The sequence below is a fragment of the Danio rerio genome, chromosome 8 (genome assembly GCF_049306965.1).
Source record: "Danio rerio strain Tuebingen ecotype United States chromosome 8, GRCz12tu, whole genome shotgun sequence".
NCBI classification, from domain to species: domain Eukaryota; kingdom Metazoa; phylum Chordata; class Actinopteri; order Cypriniformes; family Danionidae; genus Danio; species Danio rerio.
Genome location: NC_133183.1, coordinates 45,302,268 through 45,325,086, shown reverse-complemented (window position 1 = coordinate 45,325,086; position 22,819 = coordinate 45,302,268). Strand labels below are relative to the sequence as shown.

Below are 22,819 nucleotides of genomic sequence, written 5' to 3'. Positions count from 1 at the left end.
CAGAGGAAACAGCTGAACCTCATGTCTGCTCTCTAAAATAAAATCTGACAAGTGTCTTTCATATATATTCGGGTTATAAGCATGTGTAAGTAATATAAAACGTTCACATAATTTTTGTGAGTTTATTATTTGAGGTGTAGAACACAGAGAAGATTGTGACACATGGGTTTGACGGATAAATATGAATTTATAGCAAAATTGTTAACGGTGCCAAACAGCATTTTTTATTGTTAACATCCTTGTTTACATCCTTGCTACAACATACACATTTTCTCTAGACACTGCGCATGTAATTGCTCAATTTTAACAAATAAAAAATACGTACAGGTTGTGGCTCACAATCCACAGCTTGGTCTATTATAGTTAGAGCTGCTCTTTGAGGAGTTTTTAGCCGAATCCAGCACTGAACTGGAAGAGATTCTGGAAGCTGTTCTTTGTCAAATGTTAGCTATGTATTTTTTTTATATAATTCTCTGGAACATAATCAAAATTAAATTATAAGCACTTCTCTCTTTGTGTCATGTCCTTTTAAAGCCCAAATACCCAAATGGTTTTACATATACTCGAAATTAGACCTCTGCCTTAACCCATCCAATGGCACACACATTTTGAGTGAGGAGTGTGAGCACTGACAGACACACACAGTGACAAATATATTGCTTAGCTGGGTATCAAAGATGGAGAGAGTGATGATCATTCAATCCCCCCATCCTCACTTCCTGCCAGGACCGGGATTTCATCCCACAACCTTATGTATATGATACCTATTTCAAGTCCAATTCCCTTAGGTCACAACTGTATACAAGTTACTGAGAGCCAAAATAAAGCCCACGTGGGCAACTATCTAATAAGAAATGACAGCATCAAAGCATAATGGTTAGAAATAATGTAATGTAATGTAATGTGTATTTATATAGCACATTTATTGTGTATGGCCATACACCCAAAACCCTTCACAATCATGAGGGTGGAGTCTCTCCACACCATCACCAGTGCAGCATCCGCTTGGATAATGTGACAACACCACAGTACAACGGCGCCAAAGCGCTCACCACACACCAGCTATAGGTGGAGTGGAGAGACAGTGATAGAGCCAATTTAGTGGATTGGGATTATTGTATGGCCATGGTGGGTAAGAGGCGATGAAGGGAATTTGGCCAGGACACTGAGGTTACAACCCTACTCTTTACAAGAAGTGCTATAGGATTTTTTGCATCTGAAAGACGGTGCTCAATGACAGTATAGTGTCCCCTTCTCTTTACTGGGGCATTAGGACTCACACAGACCACAGATTGAGCAGTCCCTGCTGGCCTCACTAACACATACCGCTTCCAACAGCAACCTAATTTTCACATGTAGTCTCTCATGCAGGTACTTACCAGGCTCAGCCCTGCTTTGCTTCAGTAAATAACCCGTCTTGGGCTGCAGGGTGATATGACTGATAATATACTGTTTAATAACTGTCTTTTAGCATAAATGACATTCAATATAATGTATTAAACTCTCATTCTCTTCTCTTGAAGGATAACAGATAACACCTACAGCCCTCTCCCCTTCTTCCTGTTTGGAGATTTCAATTTTCGTCTTGACACACTCAGTCTAGTGCAGGTAGACTTGATTGATATGTTCTTCACAGAACACCAAAATACACATACATTCTATAAATATTAATATGATTATTTACTTGTTTGAAGAACCTCTCCCTGTCGGCCGAGATCCAGACGGTTAAAAAAGGCAGTAGCAATGAGGTTGAAAAAATCATTTGTGAAGAGAAAGACAATGACCACAAGGTAAATAAAATTTTTGAAGTCATCTTGAGAAAGAAAAGAAAAAAGCTTACAAATTCTGTTTACATCACTTAAGGAGTTAATGTTTGAGCCATTCACACATTTTCAGTTTGTGTTTTGTACAGCGTACATTACTTTTTGTGAAAGGTTTTGTTATATATAAAATATAACACTACATATTAATTTTGCATTGCATTTGTCAAAATTACCATATAAACATATATTGATTTTGTTTACAATTTAATTGAGCATGCATAATTTTAAAGCCTTCAGCAAATCTACTGTGACCCCTGCTTTTCTGAAATATTGTTAGCATATATGTTCAACGCTCTGATCTTATATGCTGGAGATGATAAATTTTTTTTTTCTTTTTGTGTGCGCTCAGACATATCCAGTACACTGTCCAGCCAGATTTATGGTTCTTAGAGGGTTGATATTGACTTCATGCCAGTCCAGAAAATGCGAGCTTGCATTTAGATCACTCTTGCGGACGTGTGCTTCATTTTATGTGGCAGCAAAGTTGGAGTTACTCTCCATTCTTTACTAGTTTTATATGCCCTGCATTCATTTATCTTTCTTTTTTCACTCTTTTGTTTTGCCTCTAGACTATTTTATACTCATGTTTTGTTCCTGTTTTTAATCATTTGATCACTAGGTCCTCCTTCATATAGAGACAAAGTTATTTGCTTACTTGCACCAGGCTGTGTTCAGAGAAAACAACGGAAAAGAGGTCTGAAATTAGTTTAAGTAATAAAACATTTGTCTGAAATTAAATAATAGAAAAATAAAAGAGTATATTTATTGATAAAAGATTTTGCTTATCTATGTTTATGACTCTCAGCTGCTGAAGTACGATAAGGAGATCTCTGCATTCCATGACGTCATCACAGAGGAAGATATCCCATTTCCTCCGAGGTGCGCAGCTTTAGAATTTTTTCTTAAAAACATGACTGTAAAGTATTTATTACAACACTCCAAAGGTAAATATCTAAAAATAATCAAATTTGTATTCAAACCTTTTGTCAATTGGAACTTCCTGTTCATAAAATCCTAAAGAAAAAAAATCACACTTTACAGGTATTTATTTAACAGCACAACTGTATGTATATTAGTGGTGGGCAAAAAAACTGCATCCAAAATAAAAGGTTTTTTTGACATAATATACAGTATGTGTGTGTGCACTGTATTTTTATTATTTAGGTATAAGCACTCACTTGCATGCATCTATTTGGGAAAAAGTATATTTTGTACAGACAGAAATTATTTTTGTATATGATATATACATTATATTGGACCCTTAACAAGTGGGAGGCACATACTGTTTGTTGTACTGTTGTAATTCCTACAGCGTTCACCTGATTTGGATGTAAATACCCTCAAATTAAAGCTGGTTTGCAGTTAAAGTAATGTTATGTCCATGTAATGTCCAAGAATGTTAGAATTATGTCGATGTCCAAATATTTATATACCTAACTGTTCATATTATACTAAATTGGCCGTAATGAATGTGAGAGTGTATGAGTGTTTAACCATTACTAAGTTGCAGCAGGAAGGGCAAAACAAATGCTGGATAAGTTGGTTGCGACCCCTAATGAATAAAGGGCTAAGCTGTAGGAAAATTTATAATCGCAATTAATTTTTGCCTAGCACTAATTTATATATAATAATAAAAGATAACATTTTTGAATGTTTTCTCAAACATGCATCCTTAAAAGCTGGAGCAGTGGCTGCTGAAAAATAACCACTGAAATAAATGACATTTTTAGATATTTTTGAATAGAAAGCAGGTACTGTTTTTCATTTGTTATTAATAATTAACTAACAATATTTTTTGTTTGGTGTACTGCACTTATAAGACATCAAAAATCATTTCAAAGTTGTAGTGTGAAATATGGTAATTAAAGGTCTTTAAATACTGGTTTGTCTGTCAGAAAGTTATGTGAGGATCATTTTTACTTTTCAGTTACCCATACAGTGAAGATTACACTAAACCTACACAGTACATGAACACACGATGTCCCGCATGGTGTGACCGCATCCTAATGTCTCACAGTGCAAGAGACATCATCCATCGGGTGGGTTTATATCAACCTTGGCTTTTTACAGTATAAATAAATATGTTCTTACATAAAGAAATATAACAAATAAAAATATGTACAATATGTTTGACTTAAATAAACAGTGACTTGTATTGTTTTGTGTTTGTTTATTCAATGTTTGTTTTCTGCAGAGGGAGGAGGGAGAAGGTGAGAGTAGTGTAGTTTATGACACACTGGGTTCCAACATCTGCATGGGAGACCACAAGGTGAGTTAGATTGTTCAGTTATATACCCTTCATTTTATTTTGTCAGGATTTGCTGATGAATGAATCAGAGTTTTAACCATTTACAAAAAAAAAAATAAAAAAATAATGTATTTTTTTTCTATCCAGCCTGTTTTCCTGTTTTTTCCACTAAAGACATATGCACATTGACACAATGTTGGGAAAGTCAAAGGGTAAGCTATTTGATTGTTTTTTTTGTTGTGTTTACAGTTTTTTTTAACTGTTTATTATAGACACTTTACAGTATTTATGACACTGGTAGCAGACAATTATGCTTATTAACCAAAAAAGTTACATATAGCAGATTGAAGGACTCTGTTCTGATCTTCCCCAAGGAGCCATTAGCAGCCCTTATGCCCTCATTTACTGTGACACTCAACTGAGATCAAGCATGAGGCAAGATACACCTATTATTTATGTCTGTAGGACTTTCTGCCTCTTAAGCTACACAAACAAGTCCTTGCACAGCACCTTAAAAGCACCAGTGTTCATTAATTAGAGAAACATCGTATACACATCTATCTTGCATTGTTGTTCCCTATTGGCGTTTTTAGGGCAGGGATTTTGTTTTGCTGCTAGTTTTATGTGTGTTCTATAGGTTACACGTGTCTGGGCATTAGATAGGTATAATATTGCAATTGGTTTGCCATTTGTTCAGCTAGTGGTAACCAAATAAACTTAGTTTATGGACAGAAGTAATCCTAGGATTTTACATTAAATTATTTTGGTGTAAAATGTATTGATTACCTTTTTTAACATTCAAGCGAATACATCAATATGATATCCTTTGTAAAACAAATTCAGTCTGCTATAACTGACAACTAAAAACCTAAATAGTATAATTTAAAGAGTAAGTTTATCTAAAAATTATATTTCTGCTATTTATTACATCATAAGATCATAAAAGGAATCAAAAACATCAAAATGACTTCAGTGGTTCAACTAATCATACGAAGCTCCATGAAAACTTTAGTGTGCCTAAAAAAATTGTAAAAAAACTCTTCAGTGTCTTCTCTTCCTCCTCAAGTCATTAGTGTGCATTTTGGGATGTTCAGGATACTCCCATTAAAGTCAGAAGCACAACATATGAGCCATAATAAACATGCACCTTGATGAGGAAGATATGGGCAAGCACAGTCGTTTCTTTGGTGCACTAAAGTGTTCTTGGATCTGAGTATGATTACATTTGAACCACTGAAGATGGACCGTTGCCATCTATAAAGGGTGATTAAGGGTGCTTTCACACCTACACTTTTGTTTCGGAACGTGTCTCGTTTGCCCAGTTAGCGCGGTTCGTTTGGCATATGTGAACAGGGCAATCGCGCTCTGTTCTGCGCCAAAGTAATCGCTCTGAGATCGCTTGAATGAGGTGGTCTCGGCTCGATTGAAACGAACCCTGGAGCGGTTCGATTGCAGTGAGAAAGCGATCCGAGCGCAGTTATATCACAGTGTTTTATGGATATGTAATAGGCATACAGCTTTATGAAGAGAGATTTATGAGTTTGGCGGGAAGTTTCGCGAGTCTCCGGATGCCCGCAAATGGGTGAAAATCTCCCGGTAATCTCGCATCTCCCTCCCGGTCCTCAAATAGGGTATGTCGCGCACCCTTCTCACCCCTCCCCACCGCATCTCTCCTCACTCTTCGGACACGTCGCGCGCACCTTGTCAAACACCATCAAACCACCACCTCTCCTGACAGCTGAGCGAGACTCTGCAAAATAAACCCTGACACTCTGACCAATGTGAGATGAGTTTACTCACACGTGACTTGTTTTAGGTCTTTTGGTCTTATTAGAAACTTTGCAGTGTGAAAGCGAACCGCACCAAGAGCAAAAAGCAACAATGTAACATTTGTAATCTCTGTTTCGTAACAACTGAATCGATTCACAGGTGTGAAAGCACCCTAAATTAATTTCAATTTGTGATCTTAATTTGTATTCTGGAGATGAACAAAGGTCTCAGGGATAGGAATGATATGAGAGTGAGTAATTAAAGATGTAATTCACCCTAAAATATACACACAATCTCCATCAAGTGGTTCCAAACCTTAATTCATTTTTTTATCTGTTTAATACAAAATAAGATATTTTGAAGCTGAAAACCTGCAATCATTAACTTCCATAGTAGAAAAGAAAAATCTTATTTTCTATTTCCATTTTTGTTAGCTTTGCCTTAATAACATATTTTTTTTCTGTGAACTGATTGATTAAAATAAAAATAAAATATGTAAATATGAAATATATAAAATTATTTAATCGAAAAATGTAGAGATTGTAACCAAATGATGTGCTGTCAATACAATATAGCACAAATGCAATATAGAGCTATATACTCATCAAACTGCTGGACAAAACTATGTACACTGCAAGTATGTGAGTGACAGTGCTTTACACTGGAATTATGAGAAAGAATTAATAAAATATACTTTTCTAAACATACTTGGAAATATTATACATTTAATTCCAAACAGATCAGTCATAATTTCTTCAACCACAAATCAAAAAAAGTTGAGACAGTATGGAAAACGCAAATAAGAAAAGAAAATAGTAATTTCGCAAGTTACTTTTACTTGTATTTCAGTGCAGACAATACAACAAACAATATTTAATGTGTTCCTTTTTTTTAAATAAACACAAATTGCAATTTTTTAGTTCTTGCAACACATTTCAAAAAAAGTTGGAACAATAAAGCATATATTTAGGGACTAAAGACACCAAGTGATGAAGTGTTTCAGGTGTATTTTGTCCCATTCTTCCTGCAAACATATGTTAAAGTGGGCAACAGCATAAGGTCTTCGTTGTCGCATTTTGCGCTTCAAAATGTGCCACACATTCTCGGTTGGAGACAGGTCAGGACTGCAGGCAGGCCAGTCAAGTACAGGAATCTTCTTCCTTTGCAGCAAGGAGTTTGTAGTGTGTGCAGAATGTGGTTTTGCACTGTCTTGTTGAAATATGCATAGTTGACCCTGAAAAAGTAGGCAACATTTTGTGCTCTAAAATCTCAATGTATCAAAATGTATTTTTCAGTATTAATAGTGCCATCACAGAAGTGCAAGTTACCTTTGCCAAAGGCACTGATACCGCCCCATACCATGACAGAGCCTGGCTTTTGGACTTGTTGCTGGTAACAATCTGGATGATCCTTTTCTTCTTGGGTCCAAAGCAGACAGCGTCCATTCCTCCCAAAAAATACCCGACATACTGATTCATCTGACCACAGTACATGTTTACACTGTGTGATGGTTCATTATAGATGCCTTCGAGTTCAGTTGATGGCGCTTCTGGACACTGTTAACATAGGGCTTCCTTTTGGCAAAATACAGTTTTAACTGGCTTTTGTGGATATAACTACATATTGTGGTATGTGACAAAGGTTTGCCAAAGTAGTCCTGAGCCCATATGGTGATATCCCTTATAGATGAATGACGCCTGATGAATGACGCAGTGCCACCTGAGAAATTGTCAGTTGTTCAGCTTAGGCTTGCGCCCTTGTCCCTTAAACACTAATATTCCTTGAATCCTTTAATTATGTTAGTCACTGTTTATGTTGAAATATCCAAAGTGTCTTCCTATCTGTCTTTGAGGAACATTGTATTTAAGCATTTCAATAACTTTCTTAAATATTTGGGAATTCTCAGTCCATCTTTTCTCGTAAAGGACTAGATGCTGCTTTTGTACCAAATCTTAATGACAACCACCTGTTGATATCACCTGTTTCAAATCACATCATTATATAACCAATTTACTGTATTTATAGCCCTAATTTGCTCCTGTCACAACCTTTTTGAATGTGTTGCAAGTCTGAATGACAGAAAAGGATGTATATTTTCAAATGAAATTAAGTTGAACAGACAAAACATGAAATATTTTAGTTCATATTGTCTGCAGTGAAATGTAAGTCAAAGTTAATTTGGAAATCACTACTTTCTTTTTTATTTACATTTTCCATACTGTCCCAAGTTTCTCTGATTTGGGGTTGTATATCTTTTTAACCACATTTTTACATACTCATAAACCGAATGTCTTTGCTAACATTTACACTCTTTACACATTTTACAATATCACTATATTGGTTTAAAGATTTGGTCATTATTTATTTTGAAGACCTGTTTCCTCCATATATTATTTTCTGTAGCCTTTCAAAATATATGTCAAACACATAATCAAACTGATGAATAGCATGTTTGTATGAGCACATAAATAAGACGATGAATGTAAATATAATTTGTAAATTCATTTCTCTCTTCATCAAGGTTTCTTGTGTTGTTCATTGTCTACCCAAGGGTTATTCTTTGGACGTCTCTACTTACCATGCAAGAACTGTACAGCAAGAATATACTCACTTTTAAACATGGAGACAATGAACAGTCGCCTACCCAACCCAGCACACATGACCTTTGAAATCTCCTGGCAAGCTTAAGTGGAAATGCAACTTTTTGTCTTTTTTGCTGTCTGGTTTTCTCATCAGAATTTTTACCAACAACTTCAAGCATGATCAGCATGACTTAAGAAATGTCTAAAAAATATAAAAATAAACATGGAATAAAACAAAGAAAATAACAAAGACACTTTACTCACAAACTCACAGCTCCTCACCTTTTATAAGCAGCCAAGTTTCAGATTTTACATCGAGTATATTAACTCAAGATCACAACTCCATTGGTTTGCTTCAAATCATTGTTAGGATTGTTAAAAAAATAGCACATCATATCCAAACGCAAGCTGCTGCAACGCACAAGCTTTGCTTTCAGTCCGGAATCATCATCTGCATTTCATCTGTGTGAATTTGCCTTTAATAGGAGTTGTTCTGTGAAAATATTGTTCAGCTAGTCTCATTTTATTCTTTACTCTTCCAGATGTGTGAGTATGAATACGTAAGCACCTGCTGTTGCATTTACACTCACCTCAGCACTTACGGGCTTCTGTGAGTTTTCAGCGTCAGTCATTGTCTCTGTGGAGTTGTTAGTCAGACTCTCGGATCAATAGAATATGTACAGGACAGCAAGGGACAAATTATTAAGCCATTAGCACTTGAGAATTATGGAAATCCAACCCAGAGTGCCCTGGCCTGGAAGCCTCCCAGACTTTTAATTAGAGCACTAGTGCAATGTTGAATGCTAATGTGGAGCCTAAATTCTGAAATGTGTTAATGGTTGTAATTGTGTTGAATCGTCTGTGCATGCTATCATTTTCATCTGTGTTGGTTTAGCGTTAAATATGTTTAAAGCTAGTTGCTATTACCAAGGTTCATAATGTAGGATTCAGAGTGGTAATAGGCTGGTTTGTAAATTGTTGTATATTCTACTTTTCTTTACTAATTGACTTTTAATTGTAAATAGGTTGGGCCGCATTGTTATTTTTAAACCATCTTGTTTTAACATCAAAATGTTGAGCAGTCAAAGATATGTAGAAATCATATTTATAATATATTCATTCTAAAACACCCCTTTAAATGTTCTCCACATCACATTGCTCATTTATTTTCAAAATCAAGCGACTTGCAAAGTATGACAGGCTCTGACATCTTAACCCAACATGAATTTATTGATTAAATCAATAGAATCTGAACTTCCATGCATAATTTACGTGTGAGGGTTAAATGGTGCAGCCCACCTGTCAATAATGGACTTGTTGTAGTTGATTCATGGTATGGTCAACATAATTTACTGTTCTCGGGGGCATTTCTCCAAACCGTGTTCAATAGGAGGCCACGGAGTCACTGTAGGAGCGGCGTCAATGTCATTTAGCATTTGAGATTTTACTGATAAACACAAACACTACAGTCTTTTAAGATTTATGTTCACTGTTGTTAGCATGCTAAGTTAAACATGTGTAGCCATTCATATTTGCACTTCTTTTGGGGGCTTACTTTACTTTACGGTGAGCAATTTAAGACCATAAATAATAAAAGAGATACATCAGAGCAGTTGTAAAATCATCATGTAGCTTATTTTAAATGTCTTTTTTTGTGTCTTTTGTCCCTATTTCTTACGTATGTCTTAGAATGTTAGGCAATGTTTTTAAAGCATTGTTATGGTGTGAGCCCAGAACCATTGAAAACTGTGTTTGTCCAGAAGATGGATGGTGTTTTGAGAAGTCTAAAATAAATGGCATACTGCTTGGCCAGGGGGAAACTTGTCGATAGGATTAGATTTGCCACTAGGAAATTATAGGTCGTTCAGAGTAAACATATGCATAAATCTTGCTTAAACAGTCATATTCACACTTAAAAATTCACTTTCCACTCTATATAGTGACTTATGATGTACGCAATACTTGAGACTGTGCCAAATATTCTTTTATTTCCTCAAAATAAAGATTTTTTTTTCTCAAAGTTTTATGATATTTGTCTAAGCTTGTGTTTTGTAGATCTGTTGTAACAGTGGTAACATGCAGTAGATACAGTAGCTGCAGTGCATTTACTCTAATCATACCTCAGTAGGTGGGGAAAGTTGAATTGACATGAAACAGTGTGAAGACCATCTTGATGTACTACCTTCTGCTGCACCAATGAATGTTTTCTTAAATATGCTGTCTTATTTCTTAATAAACTGTATATATTCGTGAGCGTTGTGGATTTTTATTCCTAAAAGAAGAATTTGCAGCATGTTGATATATTGAAGTGTAATCAAATGATAAAATCTGTTCAAAATTAGGTATTGATGATATACAGTTGAAGTCAGATTTGTTAGCCCCCCCTGAGTTATGTGCCCCCTGTTTAATTTTTCCCTAATTTTTTGTTCAGAGAAGGTTTTTTCAACACATTTCTAAACGTAATAGTTTTAATAACTCATTTCTATTAACTGATTTATTTTATCTTTGCCATGATGACAGTAAATAATATTTGACTAGATATTTTCCAAGACACGTGCTTAAAGTAACATTTAAAGGCTTAACTAGGTTAATTAGGTTAACTAGGCAGGTTAGGGTAATTAGGCAAGTTACTGTATAATAATGGTTTGTTCTGTAGACTGTCAGAAAAAAAAAGCTTAAAGGGGCTAATAATTTTGTCCCTAAAATTTTTTTAAAAAAATGAAAAATGCTTTTATTCTAGCCGAAATAAAACAAATATGACTTTGTCCAAAAGAAAAAATATGATCAGACATACTGTGAAAATTTCCTTGATCTGTTAAACATCATTTGGGAAATCTTTAAAAAAGAAAAAAAAAATTCAAAAGGGGGCTAATAATACTGACTTTAACTATATATAAATATATATATATATATATATATATATATATATATATATATATATATATATATATATATATATATATATATATATATATATATATATATATATATATATATATATATATATATATATATATATACACACATACATGAATATAAAATAACTGATTTATTTAATCTTTGCCATGATGACAGTAAATAATATTTTACTAGATATTTTTCAAGACACTTCTATACAGCTGAAAGTGACGTTGAGCTTAACTAGGCTAATTATGTTAACTAGGCAGGTTAGGGTAATTAGGCAAGTTGTTGTATAATGATGGTTTGTTCTGTAGACTAACAATCTATAAAAATATATAGCTTAAAAGGGCAAATAATTTTATCCTTAAAATGGTGTCTAAAAATTAAAAATGCTTTTATTCCAGCCGAAAAGAAACAAATAAGACTTTATCCAGAAGAAAAAAACATTATCAGACATACTGTGAAAATTTCCTTGCTCTGTTGAACGTAATTTGGGAAATATTAATAAAATAAAATGTAAAGGGGGGGCTAATAATTCTGACCTCAATTATATATATATATATATATATATATATATATATATATATATATATATATATATATATATAATATAGTTGAAGTCAAAATTATTAGCCCCTCTCTAAATTGTTAGCCCCCGTGTTTATTTTTTCCTCGATTTCTTTTTAATGGAAAGAACATTTTTTGTAACACATTTCTAAACATAATAGTTTTAATAACTCGTTTTGAATAACTGATTTATTTTTTCTTTACCATGATGACCAAGAAACTTCTATACAGCTTAAAGTGACATTTAAGGCTTAACTAGGTTAATTAGGTTAACTAGGCAGGTTAGGGTAATATATAGGCAAGTTATTGTATGATGGTTTGTTCTGTAGAATATCGAAAAAATGCTTAAAAGGGTTAATAATTTTGACCTTAAAATGTTTTTTTTTTATTATTAAAAACTGATTTTATTCTAGCCGAAATAAAACAGATAAAAGACTTTTTCCGTAAGAAAAAATATTGTCAGACATACTGTGAAATAGTTAAAAAGAAAAATAATATTTAAAAAGAAAATAAATTTAAAAAGATATATATGACTTACTGGAGTCACGAAAATGAAGGACCAGTTTGTTTGTTTTTTAGACACTATGAATCCTAATATACTGAGCTTTTATTAACATTTAAAATTGCGCAGCTGTTGTTAAGAATTTGCATTAATGGATTAATGGGAAGATCGATTAATGACTGGTCAGTTGTTTCAAATTGAGTCAGTTTACATTAATTGATCATAGTCATAATCATTATGAGTCCTTTTAATTGAGGTGCAGTTAAGATGAGTATACACAAACACACACACACACACACCAAAACCATCTGCTATGTGATGTAGATTAAAGGATCTTGGATCTGACTAATCTCTCCCTGTAGACAACTGGTCTGAAAGGAGCCATTAGTTGACAGTTGACAAATGACCACTTCAAATCAAGTGCTTGCTGATTTGCTTTTAAATTATCAGAGGTAATTTTACATTCAGTGGCATTTTTCGACAGGAGGCTAAAGCTAAACCCTTATCTTAACATGCTTAAAACGAATTGTTTTTTTATAATCTGAGTGCAGAATTTTTTACCATTTTAAAATTTATTTTTTGCAAATGTAAGGATAAAAAAGATTGTAGTTTTCAACATAACAGGACAAACTCAACACTGAAAACAGATATTTATTGAGCATTTCCATCATAATTCATTTACAGATAATACACGTTTTAAATTTGTAATATATATTTTTTGTAATGTTTTGCATCATTAAGGGAATATCTGTATACCCTGACATTTCACAAATGTGAAAGAATTTTGATTCATTTGCAGCTTTTTATTCATTACAGCCAATGAGTAAATGATTCACAAATGTCAGTAAACGGTCAAACCAGTGTGTTTATGCCATACGTTAAAAATAAAATAATATAAAAATATAAGAAATAAAAAAATAGAAAATCATATTAAATGGAATTAAATTACTTGCAAATCTCGACACACATTGTCACGGCCCGCGGTGTTCTCATGTGAAAAATGTGGACTTTTACACAATAAATCTGCCTTTTCTAGTTGCTATATCCTCATTTACAATTCCAGTTAGCCTACACAATAAAAAAAACATGTTAGCCTAATTAACAGTTTCCGTATGTTGTGTTGTCTGTTTATTTATGATTGTGAATTGCATTATGGATAGCTTGATATATGCTCTGCCGACTTTTGATATTTAAAATAAACTCTACAGTTTCACTAAATGACCTTTATTGACATTTTACTATTTTGAAATAATATGTGTAAGAAATAATATAAATTTGAAACAGAAAATATAACATGGTTTTTGTAGGCTACCATAATATACAACACCAACTCACCTTTTCTAACTTTTTAAAAATGATCAAGGTCTAATAATGCGATTCAAAAGCATGAATAAAGAGGAAGAAAAAAAACATGAATCACAAAATACGAAAAGCAGCCAATTCACGGATGCATTTTCTCAGTTTTTTTCTACCACTTTATAATAGTTGTCTTTTTTGGCAAAAATGGTAGACCTTTTTTTAATAGGCTTAGTAGAAAGTGGTACCAAGTTATATAACAGTTATTTATCACTGTTTATTTGTATAATTTCAGACATCCCGGGTTTATTAATGGATATGCATGTTGTCCCATTATGAGTTCGCATTCAGATATGGTGTGGCCCCAGGCGCAGTACTGAGAAAGCTCTGCGGTGTTTGCGCAGCAGCTGTCGTATCTTCTCATCGTCTGTGTCGGGGTCCAGAGGTTTGTTGTACTCCTCGTCCTCCACCTCATTTTCCGACCCGTCTCCTGCACTCTCCCCACGCGAGGTCTGTGTGGAACTGGGCTCCGTTGCGCTCTTTTTCCGCCATTTAGTACGCCGATTCTGGAACCACACCTGCGACGAAAAAACATGATCAACATGGTGCTGTTATTTGTGCTGTAATGATAAATAAATGAAATAAATTATCTCTTTGATAATGTTTTACGACAGGGATACCTCCCTGCAACTTAACCAACTTTATCCATTACACAACTATTATTCATTATACATTTTTTCTTGGAAAATGTTAATGACCATAAAATGCTAGGTGTGTTTTCTTACTTTAACTTGTGACTCAGTCATCCCTAGCGAGTATGCCAGTCTGGCTCTCTCTGGTCCTGCCAAATACTTGGTCTGTTCAAAGGTTTTCTCCAGAGCAAAGATCTGATGCCCACTGAATGTAGGTCGTGTGTGCTTTTTTTTCCCCACATTCTCAGGATTATGCCCCATATCTATGGATAAAACACACAACTTTGACAATCAGTTTATCTGAACATTGTGACATGTATGCTGATCAAATGGATCAAGCATAAACTTAAATAAACAGAAACAGAAATAAACAAACATATAATTCATTCAGTTACATTATTTAAATTGTTTATGGAACAAAAAAAAATTTTAAATAAAGAGATGACAAATTCTAAGACTATAGAATTCAAGAGATAAAAAAAACAACATCTGGTAATATAGAATTTAAGATGTTTCTTTCTCAGAAATATATTGTATGTAGATTTCACATCTTTCAAAAAAACATTTTATTGAATAATTGCACATTAACTGAATGCTTGACAGCTGTATTGTCCACAGAACACATTATCCCTTCTGATAATTATTGTGAAAAGCACTATACAAATAAACTTAAATGAACTTAACAAAAATTAACAAGTTGATCGTTTATTTGTATTATTTTGCGATGTTTAAAATGTAAAATTTAATTTGTCATATACACCGTCATACACAGTACGATATGCAGTAAAATGCATATAAAGTTTTCTGTTATACAGGTACATTTTTATATATTTAATATTATTTATTTACATTTCAGTATATTTTATGCCCATATCTTAACATAATGAAGTATTTGAAAGGATGAAATTATTTATATTTTTTTCACTTAAATTTAATATATGTCATATATAGTCAGTTGTATGTATACACTATAAAATCACCCAATTTCAACCCCATCTTATCAATCTAAATTGTTTTCCTCACCTAATCTAAAGTCAAATGTTAAAATGCTATCTTTCTTATTATCTCTCTTTTAATTTAATACTTTTCTATAGGATGCTTTAAACTAATTTATTTTTGCATATACATTAGACTAGTCGGTACCAAAGCCCAAACTAAAAATAAAATAGCAAAAAAACTTCACAGAAAAAAACCAGGTCACAGTCCAAAAATGTGTACACTAAAGTAATATGTTTAGAAAAAATATTAAATAAAATATCTATAAACTGGAAAAATCTAGATATATATAAAAAATAATAATAAGTTTAGTTGAGATTTTGAACTTGATTGCATTTAAATGTATTGTCCTTCTATTTCTAAAGGTGTTATGTGACCAAACGCTTATTTTAATGGTGATAACTGTTTAATAAAATTTTTCTATACAGTAGATAGATAGATAGATAGATAGATAGATAGATAGATAGATAGATAGATAGATAGATAGATAGATAGATAGATAGATAGATAGATAGATAGATAGATAGATAGATAGATAGATAGATAGATAGATAGATAGATAGATAGATAGATAGATAGATAGATAGATCCTTAAGTGATTCTAACTCTTAACCAGTTTCTTGTTGAACACAAAAAATTCATATTTTTAAGAATGTTGGAAACTGGTAACTATTGACATTTATAGGGAAATATGTGGAAATCAATGACTACCGGTTAAACAAGTTTTTTTAAAACATTTTTTGTGCTCAACAGAACAGGTTTAGAACTAGTGGACAGTAAGTAAATTATTACAAATGTATATATAAATGAATGCACACATAAATAAGGAAAATGGATATATTTACTAACCAGCATTCAAGGAAAATGTTACATTGTTAGTACCACACATGATACTTTAATCAAAGCTCAGACTTACTGTTGCCACACTGCTGTCTCGCGCCTCTCCACTCATACCCTCCATCCACCCAGCAGCTGCTGCTTTTACCCTTCATACCTGCACATTCGACAACAGGTTTAGGAAAAGTGCTCAGTCCTGATGGGGTGTAATCCCGATTATAATACACCCCCGGACTGGGAACAGTTGTTCCAAAGCCACCCATGGATGGGTACCCAGACAATAGTGCAGGGGTTCCTGGACCGCTCACCATGGATCGACTCAGAATGTCACTGATGCCATGCGGAGTGCCAGCCTGTAACTGTGAGTTGATATTGGCAGGGCCAAGCTTGTAGAAGGAGTTGGGAATGGAGTACTGGCACACCGGGGCCTTGATGTCTGACGGAAATTGGTTCAAGCTGTTGTTAAAGAGGAAGGATCCTGAGATGTTGGACTCCATGGAAACCAGCGTGCGCTTCTTCTGTTTCCTGTGATGATAATGTTGATTCCAGGCAGATTTTTTTTACCAAGGTCCTGGCATCACTTGCACTTGAAGTGCCTAGTCCAGTTCTAAGTTAACACAGCCCGACAATATTCTGTTTAAAAATCTAAAGTATTTCCTGGGCTCAATGTGATCCTCATCTAACCCAGAGTTCAAAATGCCTCAAAGGTCAGGTGAGAGTCTGTTTCACCCCTCTTCTCAACTCTTTAACTAGTCCATAATGGATGCCGTAGTGGGACATCTGTGAAAGTGAGAGTGCACTAGGTCTTTCCTTTCCTTAACAAAATGTACCTTACACCAAAATGGCACTTTCTTCATAATGATGGACAATATTTGAATAGTCTTCCTTGATTGGTTGAGTTCTTAGCGTCTCGAGCTTCTCATTGGTCTGTTGCAGGAGGAAAGCTTTTGATTGGTTGTCATCTGATTAATAGTTTTTTAAAAAGTCTGGGTGAAAATAAGTTGCTTTTTGATGCGGTGTCTGCTCTGGCTGTGGAGGAGCGGGTAAGAGGCATAACAAGGAAATTGGATTTTCTGTCCTCTTTCATGGTCATTTGGGAAGGCAGTTACATCATCATGCTCATCAATTTATTTGTGGCGTTGTGGATAATGAATAAGAATTAGCTTGGTGAGTGCTATATTTTTGTTGTGAATTTCTGGACTGATTCATTTTATAGAGAGTAGTGTTACAATGATATAAAATTATTTAATTCATGTAAAATATAATAACACAACAAAAATGTGTATATGTGAAACCACATTTTTAGTAGATAATTTGACACTTCCCATGCGACATTTGTGATATATATAAAAAAAAAAAAAAAACTTGAGGGGTGAATGTTTAAAGCTTTAAGTAAACTCTTAAGTAACATATTTAACATATTGACTTAATTTAATCACTTTAAATCATTGTATGAGTTATTATCATAAATTAATGCATTTACATGTATTGTAAGTTTTTTACACACAGTTTTATACATATTATTTACAAGAACCCATTGAGTAATTTAAATATATCAGTAGACCAGTGAAAATAGGTTAATAGGGGATTTTTTATTTTTTTTGGACTTGGTGGTGTTAGAGATGAGCAATCTCACTATTAGCAAAATATTGCCGATCATTCATTCCTTGCACAACGACAACAAGATCAAGCAGGCATACTGAAAGCATCCTTAAAAAAGGCAAATGCCAAGCTCAGGAGCTGAACCTGAAAAAGGTTGTCAATGTTTTGAAAATTACAACAAAGGGAAATTATGCAACTGATCTTGTCTTAACTTGAACTTGGCCTTGTATTGAGACAAGAAATAAAAGAAACCAGTCTCTTTATTCACTTAGAGGCTTCAAATATTCTCCCCTTGTTCGCGTGGGTTTCCTTCGAGTGCTCCGGTTTCCCCCATAAGTCCAAAGACATGTGCTATAGGGGAATTGGATAAGCTAAATTGTCCGTAACAAATTAAACAAATTTAAACATTCATCAAAAATAATACAAGTAAACATATCATGCAGTTTTGAAATGAAAATTATTATTATTATTATTATAGGAAAAAAAAGTTTTTGACAACTTGTATGGAGTAAGGAATTTTGGCTGACTCATCTTTGCAAAATTGTTGTAATTCAACCACATTTGAGGGTTTTGAAGTGTCATACCACAGCAACTCAATTTAATTCAGGTGATTGAATTCTAGCTTTGACTAGGCCACTGTAAAGTGTTCATTTTGGTTTTCTTTAACCATTCAGACGCGGACTTGCTGGTGTGCTTTGGATCATTGTCCAGCTGCAAAACCCAAGTTTGCTTTAGCTTAAGGGCAACAGATTCTCCTTCAAGATATTTCGGAACACAGCATAATTCCTAGTTCCATTTAGCATAACACAAGTCTTCCAGGTCATCAAGCAGCAAAACAGCCCCAAACCATCACACAACTACCACCACATTTAATTTTTGATATGATGTTCTATTTTTGAAATGCAGTGTTACGTTTACATCGCACATAACAGGACACACACTCAACTTTTGTTTTGTCAATCAACAGAGAGTTCCCAATTGTCTTGGGGATTATCAAGATGTTATCTGGCAAACCTAGACAACCATTTATGTCATAAACACTCAATTTAACTAAGGTAAGTGGTGTGTGAATTTCTTCGTATGTTGTTGTGGGGTATTTTGTGACCTCTTGGATCAGTTGTTGCTACGCACTTGAGGTAATCTTGGTCAGCCAGTCACAACTAAAAAGGTTCTTTACTGTTCAATAATTGGAAATTGCTTTATAACATTTTCTAGATTGATAGATCTCAATTATTTTCAATAGTTTTTTAAAATGACTAGCATTAAAAAACCTTTTGGTCTACTTCACTTTGTCAGGCAGGTCCTATTTAGTGATTTCTTGATTGCAATTGGAGGTCGGGGTTATGTACAGTATCTATGTAGTTTAGCATCTTGTGTTCTGTTGATAATAAATACCTTAATTTACAAATTGCAAGATGTGTTTACTTGTGTTATCTTTGACTAATACTTAAATTAGTTTGATGATCTTAAACATTAATGTGTGACAAACATGTAGAAAAAATAAAAAGAAACCAGTAAAGAAGCAAACACTTTTTCACCCTATAGTGCAGGACAACATAAAAAAAATTCTAACCATTATTCACATCTCATATGAAACAATAAATTCAAAAGTTGTTCAATAACACTTAAGGTGTTAACAACTAAGGTGTTTTACAGCAGTTTTTGCTTATTAAAAGTTACAAATAACTTGTAAATATTAGCTTAAATTAATCAAATTAAAACTTGAACAAAAGCTATTTGCCATTGCCAGAGTATTTGGTGAGAATTAAGAGTTTCTTACATCAGTGCTTCTCAGTTCCTCTTCTTTCTTTACCAAACTGTTCTTAGATAACCAGCTGGACAGATCACTGTTTCATGCATGAACTGTTTTCAGACTTACAGGGTCCCTACATAGTGTTTACTACTAACCTGAGCACATGAAAACTTTATTTAGACAAATTATCTAGGTCAAACACAGAGCACCTGCACACTGCTGTCTGTTGTTTGTTGTACATGATGTCATCTAACCCATGCCAGTGTTCATCAGCCCACCTCTCCTGTGACCCATGGACTTGGTCGGCATTGCTGGGAACGCCCACAAAAATTTCACAACCATTTGTGCGTAACAGCCTATTAGAATGAATGTATGGAAACCTTGTTTGACGCTTTATCTTCACTTAAAAAAATAAATCAATAATAATAACTATTTACATAAGTTGCTGTGTAGTTTGTATTTTTTTACACTTTTGTTTTATTTTTTTTTTTACTTTTGATAAGTTTAAAAATTCCGATCTTAAAAAAAACTCTCCATCTTTTTTAAAGTTTTTTTTTTAAGTTTAACTTGTATGATGGCAGAGAAAGCTTAACATGCTGTAATTCATAAAAAACAAACACATGCAATTACAAAAGACACCAGAAAATTAAATAAAGATCTTTTCCTTTTGATCATCCTTTTGACAGCACATGTGCTACAAATCCACACAAAGCATACACATTAATTAAAATGTTTTGCATTCTTTCAAAACGCAAACGATTTACAAAAACATGCTGCATTTTCTAAATAATTATAAATAATTATATAATTTCTAAATAATTATAAATAATTTCTAACTAATTATTATATATAAATATATAAATATTCTTGCCTTTCACGCCAATGAGGATGCTTATATTTTCAGTTTGCAAAAGCTATTTTTGAACTTGGATTTGTTATCGTTCTGACATCTGGTCATTGGTATGTGCGACTGACCTTGTGTGTGTGCTTGTGTGTGAACGGCCACACTACTCCGTCACTGATTGGCAACCAATGGAAACTTACTCAATTTAAGCCAATCATAACATTCTCAATTACACCACGTTCACATACACACCAATCACCATCACTGGGTGGCTATGTGTCCCTCCTTAGCCCCTAACACACACCCCAGAGAAACAGAGTTCCTATGGCTGAGAAAGATGCTACTGTACTTTCATGAAAACTGAGTGTTTTCAATAATAGTAACGGGCATTTTATGGTTAGTAATGGCAACAGCGTTGTTACAGGGGAAACAGTAATTTATTTGATTACTTGTTACCTGCAAAAATAATCACCATTAGTAAAGGAGTTAATTTATAGCCCTATTATTACCATCACTGGTTAAGGTGCATTTTTGATGTGCTATTTTGAGGAACTGATATAGTCCAGAGGCTATGAATGTCTTTAGTAGAGTGTGCACCACTATTTCCTTACTCAATGAAAGTAAATGAGTAAAGTTAAAAGTGAAGGTAAAGTAAACAGAAAAAAGGGGCTAAATGGAGGAGGCTCTCCATTATCTCGTACTGCAGATGGTATGTTTAACTGTTTTTCTCGCCAGTGAAGCATTCATTTTTTTACACTTACCAAGTTTGCCATGTAAATAGAAAAATGCACCATTGTGCGGCGAAACTGACTCTTAAAGGGTATGGGAGATGAGACTCTGATTGGATTAAAGCACATTATGCTCGAAGCACACCCATACAGTAACTCATTCAGAGAATAAGCACAACCATTTAGACCATGCACCCAGGTGCAAAACTTATTTTTTCGTCCTTAAAATAGCAAAAGTAGATTCAGACACTCATTTAATAGTTTTGCGTCTGCGCTTTAAACGTTGTGCTTAAATCATTAAAATAGAGGCCTATGATTGTTGTCTCGGGGTGTTAAGTCTCAGTGAGCAATGGACTTTTTAAATTAGTAAAAATGTATATTAAAAATGTCTTAACATACAATAAAATAATTGATAGCATGAATTAATTTATTAACAACTTTATAGTTTTGAAGTAGTTTTGGAGTTTTAATAGTTCTGGACTATCTTCCACACACATGCACACGCCCACACACACACACACACACACACACACACACACACACACACACACACACACACACCTTTTTGCAGCAGGTAAATTCACATAGAGGTAATGATTTTTATACTGTACAAACATTCTGTCCCCTACCTCTAAACTCACAGCATACAATTCCTATCTATAGAGACAATTAGTCCAAGATTCAAACTTTTAATCCGACTTGTGTTTATTTTTATAGTGTTTTCTAAAACATAGATTGTGCTTTTTAAAACATAGATTGTGCCAGATAAGCTTAAATAAAGATAAAACATATGGTGAACATATGTGAAGTAAAGCTCATCTGGGGCAACCAGTTCTTTTCTGTCATAGAGAAGGTTCAGGTTTAAAATAAATAATGAAAGGTGATATAAGGGAAATCTTCTACAGTATGTGCTTCAGGACATAAGTAAATTATCGTATGTTTTTCAGATGTTATTAGTTTTGGCAAAGATTAAAAAACAAACATGTCAAAAGAAAAAAATAATCAATTTATTTAAAGATGTCACGTGAGATTGGGTGAACTCACGCTTTTGCTTTTACTATTCTTGCAGTGTTCTTCTTGTTTGTGGTCAAAATAAATAAAAACAAAATAGGCACTGGATCTCAGTTGTTGTAAGTGAAGTAAAAACAAATGTACACCACTGCTGAATACAAAATGTATGTAAAGATTAAATCCTATGTTCTAGTACATAATACTTGCTACAAAAGATATTTAAAATGTCTTATGATTTTAAGATTGTAAATGTTTTGATAAAGGTTGAAGAACCAAACATGTCAAAACAAAAAAAAAGTCACATGTTTTAGAGGTGGCAATTGAGATCAGATGAACTCATACTTTTGCTTTCATTATGACAGATAGTCTTGGCACACGTGTTTGTGGTAAAAAGAGGGAAAAGGGGATAGGCCCTGAATCTTGGTTGTTTTTTAACTGTATTTTATGATTTAAGTACAAGGAAGTAAAAATATTTATTGCCCACCACTGCTGAACACCCACTATATTTAAAGATTAATTCCATTTACACTTCTCACAAAAGATAAAGCACACTGGTTGAAATTTACAAACGTTTGTTTTGTTCATTACTTCAAACGAGGTAATAATATGATTGAGCATATCATAAATATAGTAACCTTGACACAAACACTCAAACTGAAAGTGAAAT

At 33.7% G+C, this 22,819-nt stretch overlaps 2 protein-coding genes across 4 annotated transcripts in view; one reads left to right on the top strand and one right to left on the bottom strand.

Annotated features, from left to right (window-relative positions):
- inpp5l (inositol polyphosphate-5-phosphatase L) overlaps positions 1-10,676 on the top strand; it is a 56,863-nt gene extending 46,187 nt beyond the window's left edge. The window contains exons 9-17 of one of the 3 annotated variants that reach the window (XR_012383815.1): positions 1,524-1,608; positions 1,695-1,790; positions 2,443-2,517; positions 2,629-2,702; positions 3,751-3,862; positions 4,018-4,092; positions 4,219-4,283; positions 4,446-4,506; positions 8,363-10,674. Coding sequence is in view for 2 of the 3 variants with exons in the window: in NM_001037569.2 (NP_001032658.2) it covers positions 1,524-1,608; positions 1,695-1,790; positions 2,443-2,517; positions 2,629-2,702; positions 3,751-3,862; positions 4,018-4,092; positions 4,219-4,260 (559 nt within the window). In the remaining variant the exon portion in view is untranslated. Of the gene's footprint in view, positions 1-1,523; positions 1,609-1,694; positions 1,791-2,442; positions 2,518-2,628; positions 2,703-3,750; positions 3,863-4,017; positions 4,093-4,218; positions 4,284-4,445; positions 4,507-8,362 lie in introns of all 3 variants that reach the window. The other 2 variants (NM_001037569.2, XM_068223020.2) reach the window with 2 other exon arrangements.
- Positions 10,677-14,036: 3,360 nt separating this feature from the next.
- Positions 14,037-16,711, bottom strand: nkx6.3 (NK6 homeobox 3). The gene is made up of 3 exons (NM_001166140.1): positions 16,294-16,711; positions 14,475-14,644; positions 14,037-14,267 (listed from the first exon to the last, which is right to left on the bottom strand). Exons 1-3 carry the CDS (start codon positions 16,709-16,711, stop codon positions 14,037-14,039), a joined length of 819 nt encoding a protein of 272 aa, NP_001159612.1.
- Positions 16,712-22,819: the final 6,108 nt, after the last annotated feature.